We start from the raw sequence: 11,632 nt of genomic DNA on the forward strand, positions 1-11,632 counted from the left end.
ATAGTCACAAAGGCTTTCAGGGTATCTTCAGGAGAGTCTCTGCGGATGGCGCCATCCCAGGTTTGGGGAATTGCTTCAGGGGGTTTAATTCGGGACCCAAGGTGCAGGGCCCATCTCCCTTCCACAGAGTAAAGTTCACAAACCTGAATGAATCAGAAGACTCTCTGAATACCGAAAGTTGTGGAGTTACCATGAAAATGTGCATCTTATTCCCTCAGAAAATTCCTATTGACAGCAATGCAGCTAAGTCATAGGAACAAAGAATCTTGTGCAAATTTGGGGGGTGCTTACTTGGGGTGCGATTAATAGATGTATCACAGTATAATATTCAATTAACAATCATCAGGAGACTATCTGATATTCTATCAAGTTTGGTTTAATTCGAAGATATTTCAAGAAAGGGTAGCCCTCATCTCCTTAGTTCCCATTGGAAGAAAGAATGGGGATAGGGACACCACTTTTAGGGAGTCCTGCTTTGGCCTAAACCAAAATGCATACAAACTTGGGGTATCATCAGGATGATCTCCTGATGATACCTGAAAATGGTGCTGATATCATTCAAGTATGTCTCCCCTGGGCCAATAAATGAAAAAAACACCAAAAGGCTAAAACGCAATTGACAGTGGTAATCCGAATCCCATGGATTCGGATCTGTTAGGATTCGGACAGCTCAGATTCGGCTCCTGCTCGTCCGAATCCGTCCGAATCCGTGCAGATTCGGTAAAAATTCGGATTTGGACTGTCCGAATCTCCAACCCTACTACCCGATCATGGCCACCCAGCCCGTAACAGCCAAATAGAATACACATTCAGCAACTGGCATCATGTTTGTGAAGTAAATTCCATAGGTGCATCTGTTTTCCTATCACCCAAAGTCATCTCAAGTCACATTCTTTCCCCTATAAACACTTGGTACATTCAGGACTGTTTAGACCCTTCTAGAACACCCTTCATTGTCCCAGAGGATTTACCATTACAATTTGCAGGTTAGGAAGGGGTAGGAAGTGTTTGGACATGATCTCATGAAAAAAACAATCACCCAACTTTGCACATATTAAAGTTCCTTGTCAGAGAGGAGGAGTAGCCTTTATAATGTATCACTTTTCTTTCTTTCTTTCTTTCTTTCTTTCTTTCTTTCTTTCTTTCTTTCTTTCTTTCTTTCTTTCTTTCTTTCTTTCTTTCTTTCTTTCTTTCTTTCTTTCTTTCTGTCTGTCTGTCTGTCTTTCTTTCTTTCTTTCTTTCTTTCTTTCTTTCTTTCTTTCTTTCTTTCTGTCTGTCTGTCTGTCTGTCTGTCTTTCTTTCTTTCTTTCTGTCTTTCTTTCTGTCTTTCTTTCCTTCTGTCTGTCTGTCTGTCTGTCTGTCTGTCTGTCTGTCTGTCTGTCTGTCTGTCTGTCTGTCTTTCTTTCTTTCTTTCTTTCTTTCTTTCTTTCTTTCTTTCTTTCTTTCTTTCTTTCTTTCTTTCTGTCTTTCTTTCTTTCCGTCTTTCCGTCTTTCCGTCTGTCTGTCTGTCTGTCTGTCTGTCTGTCTGTCTGTCTGTCTGTCTGTCTGTCTTTCTTTCTTTCTTTCTTTCTTTCTTTCTTTCTTTCTTTCTTTCTTTCTTTCTTTCTTTCTTTCTTTCTTTCTTTCTTTCTTTCTTTCTTTCTTTCTTTCTTTCTTTCTTTCTTTCTTTCTTTCTTTCCTTCCTTCCGTCCGTCCGTCCGTCCGTCCGTCCGTCCGTCCGTCCGTCCGTCCGTCCGTCCTTCCTTCCTTCCTTCCTTCCTTCCTTCCTTCCTTCCTTCCTTCCTTCCTTCCTTCCTTCCTTCTCTCCTTTCCTCCTTCCTTCCATCTCTTCCTTTCTTCCTTCTTTCCTTCCTTCCGTCCGTCCAGATCCGTCCGTCCGTCCGATGATCGTCGATCGATCCGTCCGTCCCTTCCTTGCTGCTTGCTCCTTCTTCCCTTCCTTCTTCCTTCCTTCGCTGCTTTCCTTCCTTCCTTCCTTCCTTCCTTCCTTCCTTCCTTCCTTCCTTCCTTCCTTCCTTCCTTCCTTCCTTCTTTCTTTCTTTCTTTCTTTCTTTCTTTCTTTCTTTCTTTCTTTCTTTCTTTCAATGCTCATTAGAATTCCACAATATGATTTCCAGCCTCTGCCACCACCTGCAGACTTACATTATAAATCCTGCAAAGGCTACGCAAGAAAGGCTTTGGACTGAGATTCCCATTCCCATTCGCCAAGAATGATCCTGGGCCAGCCACAGCAGCCTACCTCGCAGGATTGCTGTAAAGATAAATGGACTCAGAAAAAAATCGCATCCTGAGTTTCTCGGAGAAAAGGCTGGGGGTGGAGAACCGATAGGAGGATCTTCGCAAGTGTGCAAATGGAGTGACCGGATCAGGGGGAAAAATGGGGTCAAATGTAGTGGAAAATTGCCCCCACACCCCTCCTTCCCCCCATCTCAATGGTGACTTTGAGATGACCTGGTGCAAAAAAAGCATTTGGTCATAGTGGGGGAGGGCGGCGGCCAATACCGGGTTGGGGGTGTTGGAAAACTCAGATTTTGTACTGGACTACATTTTGCCTAGATGCTGAATGTGGAACAGAAATCTCCAATCCTTGCAAGCGATTCTAGATGAGGGATTGGAAACTGATGCCATTCCGGATTGTCTTTGGTTTGGGTTTACCTCACCTCTACAGTCAATGTCACCCGGAAGCCAACGCATTTGGGTTTCTTAAGGATCAGAAAGCCGAATTAATAGGAACGAATGTCTCCTTATTTTTTATTTCCCCTTCTCCTCCCCACAGTTTTACTTTTTCTTTGTTGGTTTGGCTGTCTTTGCAGTCAAGTCACAGTTGACTTATGGTGACCCTGTAGGGTTTCCAAGACAAGACATATTTGAGGGAGGTTTGCCATTACTTGCCTCTACGTCATGATCTTGGTATTCCTTGGAGGTCTCCCATCCAAATACTAACCAGGGCCGATGCTGAGAGCTTGTGATCTGTTCCAACACCTTAACCACTACGCCATGCTGGCTCTCAACCAATCTACATAATCCTTGTTAACTCTCATCTGATTAACATGACAGTCTATCTCAGCCCCTTTGGACAGAGTTTGTGCAGGCAATAGGGTTGGCTTGAGCACATCACCATTTCTTTGGGTGAGAGAAGGAACACAATCAACCATAGAAGAATCATAGAATCATAGAGTTGGACGGGACCCCACATCCAACCCCCTGCAATGCAGGAACACATAATCAAAACACTCCTGACAGAAGGCCATCCAGCCTCTTTTAAAAAACCTCCAAGCAAGGAGACTCCACCACACTCTGAGGTAGTGTATTCCACTGTCGAACAGCCCTTATTGACAGGAAGCTTTTCCTGATGTTAAGATGGAATCTCTCTTTCCTTCACCTTGAATACAGTACTCCTGGTCTCAGACTCTGAAGCAGCAGAAAACAAGCTTGCTCCCTCACCAACATGACATCCCTTCAAATATCTCAACATGGCTATCATGTCACCTCTTCACCTTCTCTTCACCCAACTAAACATCCCCAGCTCCCTAAGTCTGTCCTCGTAAAGCATGGATTCCAGACCTTTGACCATCCTGGTTGCCCTCCTTTGGACCCTTTGCAGCTGGTCAATATCCTTCTTGAACTGCGGTGCCCAGAACTGTACACAATATTCCAGGCGAGGTCTAACCAGCACAGGATAGAGAGGTACAATTACATCCCTCGATCTGGACACTATCCTCCTAATCAATTGATAACTTAACATTGCTCCTCCAGCAATTCTTGGGGGTGGGGATGTCGCTGCATATTTCTAGCCCTTGGATGGAATTGGGAGAAAAGAGTAAACTCAAGGGTGTCTGGTGGGGCTTTCAGCCCTCTGTTTTGCTATAAACGTTGCTGGCTTAGTGGAAAAAAAATCCCGTGGCTTTGCATGCAAAAAGTCCCAGGTTCGATCCCCACCATCAACAGTTAAAAGGATCAGGCAGCAGTTTATGCGAAAGACCCCTGCCTGAGACTCTGGAGAGCAGGGGCGTATTACCCATGGGGTCATATGGGGTCAAATGTCTCCGGGTTGGGGCCATTTAGTCATGTGGGGGGCGGGAAAATCCACACCCCTCCTCCTCCCTCCCCCTGGGTCCACACACTGACTTTTAGACCTGTTGAAAAAAAATGTTTGGTTGTGGTGGAGGAGGGCAGCCGGGCTACATTTCCCCTATGTTTTGAACCGGGCTACATTTTCCCTCGATACACCTCTGCTGCAGAGCAGCTGCCAATCTGAGCAGACAACACCCCCTGGACGGACGAAGGGTCTGATTCAGCATAAAGCAGCCTTTTGTGTAGGTCTATGTAATTCCCACTTGAGTAAAAACCAGACCCAACTATCTTTGCGTCCTCGTGAACAAACACCGGAAGTCCCCGGTGCCCCCACCACGAGCCCACGCTTTGCTGCAGTGCATCAGCGTCAAGTAATTCCGAATAAGCAAAAGTGCGGTTTCTTATATCGCCGGGAGTTCGGCATCCTCTTCCGTGATTTCTCCTTTAAAAAGTCTAAGGTTTCGAAGGATAAAATGAAGAGGAAACCCCCCAATATATATGTTAAAATCACTCTGGGGGAAAAAAAATATAGTCTCAACATTCCTCCAACACAGGATGAGATGATTATCTCAGAAGGCCTGGATTGCCTCTTGGAAGTCCAAGAGGATTGGCCCAGGGAAATGGAACCCTTGAAAACAGAATTGGAGACCGTCTTTGTCTTTCCTAGTTTTTACATCTTTCAAAAGCGGATTTAGATGTGGGGGGTTCTCCATGGTGAGAGGCCTCATAAGGGGGTCAAGTTCTAGAGTACGTAAACAAGAAAAACAGGGAGGGCATCTGTGGGTCATCGCGCATGGGGCGATGCGCCTAAGCATTTGTTCCCACCATCGGAATTGTCATTCCTCGTCACGTCCAAGACTAAACTCCCAGAATACACCTCCTTTCCCCCCTCCCTTTGACACCCTCCAGGTACAGGGACACAGTGTCCTGTCATGTCTCTTCCCTGATGTAGCTTGTCGATTTCATTCAGAAAGAAGCAGCCGGCCTATCTTTTAAAAAGATGTTTTCCTCCTTCAGAGTTTTCCGAACTGCGCAGAGGCACCGAGAATTTAAATTTTGCTATCTCTCTCTCTTTAAAAAAAGCATACTTCAGATACCGAACAGAACGCCCAAGAAAAGTATTTTCTGTACAATCTCCCCACCCCCCACCCCCCTCTCTCCCCTCTTTTGAATAATGGATCTTACAAAGAAACCAAAAGTTGTGTTGTTTTTTAATAGAGAAACATATGAAACAGCAGTTCATGAAGCTGGAAACTTAGCCGGCTAAGAAGCCTGGTACGGATAGGTTTTTGAGGTCTGAGAATGGCAGGGAAGACTAAGGAGCAACTAGATAAGACAGTCTATCTCCATTACCATCAAAGGCAGCAGCTAGGGTACTAATTTTATTCTACCCCCACCCGAAAATACACACACCACTATATCCATGGGTATTGTAAAAACAAAAAAAGAGGGAGGATTTGTCTTCCTTATGCAGAAAATACCGCCACCCCAACACATTACAGTTTGCTGGTTGAACATTCGGTTCTCTTGGCTCCAGGTAGAACGCTATTTTCCTACGTTTTGATCCTGGTCGGTTGTGCAGGCTTTGATTGCGTGTGTGTGTGTGTGTGTGTGTGTGTGTGTGTCTCTCTCTCTCTCTGTGTGTGTGTGTGTGCATTCCCCCTCCCCGAAACTTGATCTGGATTACAACCATTCGAAAGACCAAGCCGATTGCTTTCAGTCAGGCGGGTCTTATGTTTCAATTAGGGAGGCATTTATTCAACACCTGTATTTAGCTGTGTCCCTTTCCGAGTACGTTTTCATTTCCCCGTGTCTTTTTTTATCGCTCCGTACAGTGCATCTTAATTTAACAATCACTGCACTTCTAAATCTCACAGCTAACCTGAAAACTGATACTGTGCCGAGGTGGAGCAAAGCGTTAATTCACATTTGTTTTCCCCACTCCAGCTTCTCTCCAATAAAAGAGACTATCGCGAATGGGGTAATTTGTGTGCCTGGAAGACCAGATGTTTTCTATTCTGAAAATGACCTGTGCTTCTTAGAAGGGATTCAGCCAACAGTTGCAATTGACTTATTCCCTTACTCTTATCACTTCTCTGCAACCTTGTTTGCCCAATTGTTGAGAGAGATTTGACTTTTGGGGTGGGGGGTGGGAAGAGGCCATATTCCAATAACGTTACGAGGGTTGGGATATTTTTGGTATGTGCCATATAATTCAAGCTTAGATTGGGAAAGAATAACAAACCTGGTCTTAGCTCATCATTCCTCTCACAACTCTGCTCAGAAGTGCATGTTATAACCTGCGTGTCTTAGTGTTTTGATCAATCTTGTGAGCAAATTCCGAGGAGAATACTATGGAAAACTATGGTTGAAATGGTTTTTTGGGCCTGGGATATGAATCAAATGTGGACGGCAGAGGAGGGAGGGTCTTGAAGCCCTTGGGATGGCCCGATGTTTTGATTCTGTTCATTTATAAATATTAGACTAAATGACACTTAATTGGCCTTAAATGATTTCCAAAGATAATGCATTACAATATGTCTGTCCAGAGAGCACTAACCTTTATGTCTCTCTGTAACTCAGCCCTTAAGCAGACGACACTGCTCGACACAAATGGGGTGGGAGAGTTATGAATGAATGAATGGCTGGATGAATGAATGGTTAGTGTGGTTAGTTAATTCTGTGTGGCTGTTTGTGGCTGTGTATGAAGCTGTTGGGTGGGGGAAGGAGGTTTTGTATCGCCCAGACTTCTGTCTGTCAAACATCCAAATGACAGTCTTCCTCTCTCAAAAACAAAATAACAGACTGTATTTTTCAAAAAAAACCTTCAGTTTGAAAAGGACAGACATAAGCACCAAATATCTTCCAGATTCTCAAATCCAGTCCACTGTTCTAATTTCTGAAGCAGAAAACTAGGCGTTTGTAATGCAATGGAAGAGTTTTCTCTGGATTTCCAAACCACTATAGCCAGGTTTCCCTCTTTTGTACAGAATAACTTAAGTGAAATCTCTTGGCCAAATTAAAAAAAAGAGAGACAGTCATCCACCCCAAAAAACCACAAAAGCTAAAAACAGTTCAACCCTGAAGTAACTCAAGTGAGCTTCAATGGAGATGCCTGTGATCCCATAGTTGCCGAAGACCAATATAAAAGTGAAAGTCTATTTATAAGATCCGTACAAGAAACTACAGCACAGGTTCATTGCTTCATTTATTCCAGCATGGCATATACCTGCTGAGGTCTACCAACTGTGTGGGGAAAACCCTGCGTGAGCTATGTGCTCTTCCCTCATCTCTAGAATTTTCCTCTCCACTCTACATTTCACAGTTTGAGTGGTGATCAGCACAGGGCACCAAAGAACGAATAAAACAAAGGAAAGTAATTTTTTTCCCTCACAGTTCCTTATTTAAAAACGATCACGGAAAGAGGCACGGGGTAGAAGGAATTGTCAGGCTCACTACAAACTTATGCATTCCAAAAAAATATAGCAATTGATCAAATGTTGGTATCGGCAGGCACATTTTATCAGGAGTAACTAATAAATCTGTAGCATCAGGGAGGAGTTTGGACGGTTCTTCGGTCAGGTCAACCGTTCTCGCCCCAGATGCCTTTGGAAACCTGGCTACAGCCTCTAGTCATGCCACAAGGATAAAGAAAGGAATTCAGTTAGGGTCGTTGAACGGTGCTTTTCTCTTTGCTCAGAGTGCTTATAAAATAAGCCTGATTGCCAAACGGGCTTGTACTTATGCAAATTGGGCTGAGGGGCTCATACCTTGACATTTGGACAGACTGTACAACTCTCCTTGAAATACGAGCTCAGCTTGTTAGACTTTGCCCTAAGCTAGCTCATCCAGGGAAGACAACTGAGTTGCCTAGAGCCTGAAAACACCTGAAAACACTTAATATAAGATGCTCAGAATTCTAGATTGTCAATATAATTCAATATAATTTACTCGTGTCATGCTTCCTATTCTGACAGCACTGGGAGAATCGCAGTGCATGAAACATGCAGTCCAGTAACCAAAATAAAACCAGGCACAATATACCAAATATTAAACCACTTTCCTAAGTTGGAAAGTTAACCTTAACTTCAAAAGCTTGACAAAATCAGAACTTCATTCACCAAGGGACTCATTATAATGCCTCTGTATGTGTGCCTGTGTCGTCCCCTAACGTGTGAAAGGAAAAGAGTATGGAGCTAGATTTAACGACAAAAATAAATTCTCCAAACACATTGGCATGTTCTGCCTTCTGTTTGCTCATTTGCATTCACTTCGATATGTTGGATAAACTTTCCTCACTTTTTTCTTTTTTTGCCGGTGGGTGGGGGAGTCGTCAAGGGAGCTGTCCATTCAAATAACACCTCTTTTATTGAGCCTCAAAGACCCCACCTTTCTAGGACGCCTGAATGGACAGCCAAAAACAAATGGCTTCTGGTTTGTACAGATGGTTTAGGAAAGGGGGTGGTTAGAGCAAGAGAAAGAGCAGAAACCTGATTATCTTTTGCCACCACCAGAGTTTCTCCAGTGCAAATTCCCTTTCGCCCTCCCTCACCCCCCCCCCCACTCTTCCCCTTTTAAAAATAACCCTCTCTTTGCATTTCTATTCCTAGCGGTTTTGAAGGGGGGGGGGGGATTCCAAACATGCCATTAACTTTTAAAAGATTTACAGCTGGACAAGAGGGGCCACAATAAAGGCTAGCTTAACCCATTCAGAATCGTTTCTCAGGGATGCTTGCTAGGGAGGAGTCTAGCTGGTATATTAATCCCCACAAAACACACACACACACACACACACACACACACACACACACACACACACACACACACACAGAGCTTCTGGTATCTAAGTTTCCCATGCACTGTTGTGATGCGTTTTTGATTGCATCTTTTTTTTAAAAAAAAGGAAAGCAGAAAGATAAATTACAGGGAGAGTGAGAAAGACAGAGAGAGAAGGAAGGAAGGAAGGAAGGAAGGAAGGAAGGAAGGAAGGAAGGAAGGAAGGAAGGAAGGAAGGAAGGAAGGAAGGAAGGAAGGAAGGAAGGAAGGAAGGAAGGAAGGAAGGAAGGAAGGAAGGAAGGAAGGAAGGAAGAGGAAAGAGGAAGAGAAGGAAGAGGGAGAGGGAGGGAGCAAAGGAAAGGAAGGAAGGAAGGAAGGAAGGAAGGAAGGAAGGAAGGAAGGAAGGAAGGAAGGAAGGAAGGAAGGAAGGAAGGAAGGAAGGAAGGAAGGAAAAGAGGGAGGGAGGGAGCAAGAAGGAGAGAGAAAAAGAAAGAAAGAAAGACTTCTCCTTTCCCAGATGTTGCCTGGTTTCTAAGCTAGCCCGTGCATCAATTGCCTCCAACTTAGTTTGGCCCCAGTTTTATGCAAAGCGATCAATACTCTTGCTTACGTTTGAATCTACCACCCTGCGCTCCCACTATTACCTTTAAACTACACGGATGGGAGGTGGGGGGGGGGAGTGGGAGTGGGGGGAAGAAACGCCGTCGGCAGACTTTCCCCTCCGCGCCAAGTGAGCCAGGAGTTCGGAAAGGGAACCCGCCCCAAGCACCGAGTCCCGCGGCCCCAGCCTTTGGCTGCTGTCGTCGTGTGGCGCTGCCATTCCCCCTCCCCCCCCCGCCAACAACGAGCGCCCCCCCATCCCTATGGCCATGGCGAAAAAAGTTCCCGAGTTCGCCTCTTTCTGCTGGGGATCGCCCAAAGAAGGGACCCCCCTCCCTAAGCCGCCCCTTGAGCATCCGCACACTTCACCCCACCAGCATCCCTTAAAAAACAAACCCCAAACCCTACTTAACCGCTCGGCAATTCCCAGATAATTCCCAGCTCCAGACCGAATCGATACCCCCGCCTTTCCCCTCTGCCTCTACCGTTCGGAGAAAAAGAGCACGACACCGAACCCCGAGGTCCCCCACCCTTCGCGGTTCGGGACCGGCTGTGTCTAATGAAATGAAATAATAAGAATCAAGAATCCCCTGTTGTTGTTGTTTTTTTCTTCCCCCATCCCATGTTTCCCTTCTTCCCAGCCCTGTTTGGGAAACGGCGCGACCCCAAATCTGCCGCCCGCCCGGTTCAGCACCGCCAGGCGCTGGACAGCTCCTGCCATCCCCCGTCCGCTTCAGCACCGCCGGGCGCTGGACGGCTCCTGCCATTCCCCGTCCGCTTCAGCACCGCCGGGCGCTGGACAGCTCCCGCCATTCACCGCCCCGTTTCAGCACCGCCGGGCGCTGGACAGCTCCTGCCCCTTCCCCGCCTCGCTGGGCTCTTGGGGAGCCCCCCACGCCCCCCCCCACATCAAAGCCCCCTCTATGGGTCCCTTCCCCCCAACACCCCACCCCACCTCCCCCCACTCCCCTCCTCCGCCCCCCGCGCCCGGGAAAGTTGCGCGAGGACCTCTCACCTTTGTGCATGCCCGTGAACCGGTCCTTGAGCACGGTCAGTTCGTAGATCTTTCCGAACTCTTCGAAGAGGGGCTTGAGGTCCTTCTCGTCCAGGTTGCGAGGGATCTGCCCAATGAAGAGCTTGATGGCATCGTGGTCCTTCATGGGAATGGTGGACGGGTTCCCGGGACTGTGGTTAAATCCGTTCATGTGCCCGCTGGGGTTGGGGTTAGTGTGGTTGCTACTGAGGCTGGGATTGTCTGCTTGTCCGTTCGCTAACGTGGCCATCTTTATATACATAGAGGAAAAAATCTTCTTTTCCTTTTTTTCCCACCCCCCCTCGCTGCCTCGGCTCCTCGCTCTCGCCCTCTTGCTCACACGCACACTCCCTCGCATACACACTCGCTCGCATACACACTCGCTCCTCCCTCTCTCTCTCTCGCTCTCTCTCCCTCTCCCTCTCTGTCTCTCTCTCTCTAGGTCTGAACTGATTTTTTTAACACATTGAACAGCCAGGATCTCTGTCCTTTCCGTTTAAACAGGCTGGGTCGGTTCAAAATGCCAGCGAGACTGGGGGGTAGGGGGGTGGATAGTGTGTGGGGGGGTCGCATGTGGATGGAGGGGAAGAAGGGTGGGTGGATGGGGGGCTGGGGGGAGACTTGCTTTTGCTTCACTTCCATCCAGCCCCCCATCTCTCCCCTCCTCCCATTTCACCCCCACCCCACCCCCACCCCCGTCTGCCTGCCCAGTGGTATCTTCCAGTCCTTGCCTTGGCTATAAATAGCGCCAGGCGCATGGTTCTTTGCGAGAGAGTCAATGTCTATTGTGGTAACTGGGCTTAGGGGAAGGCGGGTGCATTTTGAAAAAAAAAATCATTTCAAAAGCCCAGCATATTTTTGCCCCCTTTTTCCTTTTTTCTTTTCCAAGCGGAGCGGCTCCCTCCCCATTTCAGATTGCTTAATTTTTTTTTAAAAAAAATATTTTGCCATTTATTTTCTTTTTTTTTCTACCCTCTCTCGCTTCTGCGAGCCCATTCAGCTCGACTTTCCTTCCAGTCATGGCCACGAAAAGAAAACCTTTTGTTTGAGGCGAAAGGCAGAGAGGGAAAGAAAGAGCCAGAGAAAAGGGGAGGCGGGGGGAGAGATCATAACAACCCAAACAAAAAAGGTGTGCTGGCATTCTATTTT

At 46.6% G+C, this 11,632-nt stretch overlaps 1 protein-coding gene across 11 annotated transcripts in view; it reads right to left on the minus strand.

Moving 5' to 3' along the window:
- The window catches only part of CELF4 (CUGBP Elav-like family member 4), a 912,878-nt gene extending 901,927 nt beyond the window's left edge, over positions 1-10,951 (minus strand). For 3 of the 11 annotated variants that reach the window (XM_048503052.1, XM_048503049.1, XM_048503045.1), the window contains exon 1: positions 10,466-10,943. In XM_048503052.1, coding sequence (XP_048359009.1) covers positions 10,466-10,841 — 376 coding nt within the window. In that variant the 5' untranslated portion in view covers positions 10,842-10,943. Of the gene's footprint in view, positions 1-10,465 lie in introns of all 11 variants that reach the window. The other 8 variants (XM_048503055.1, XM_048503047.1, XM_048503046.1 and 5 more) reach the window with 5 other exon arrangements.
- Positions 10,952-11,632: the final 681 nt, after the last annotated feature.

Source organism: Sphaerodactylus townsendi, linkage group LG07, assembly GCF_021028975.2.
Source record: "Sphaerodactylus townsendi isolate TG3544 linkage group LG07, MPM_Stown_v2.3, whole genome shotgun sequence".
NCBI classification, from domain to species: Eukaryota; Metazoa; Chordata; class Lepidosauria; order Squamata; family Sphaerodactylidae; genus Sphaerodactylus; species Sphaerodactylus townsendi.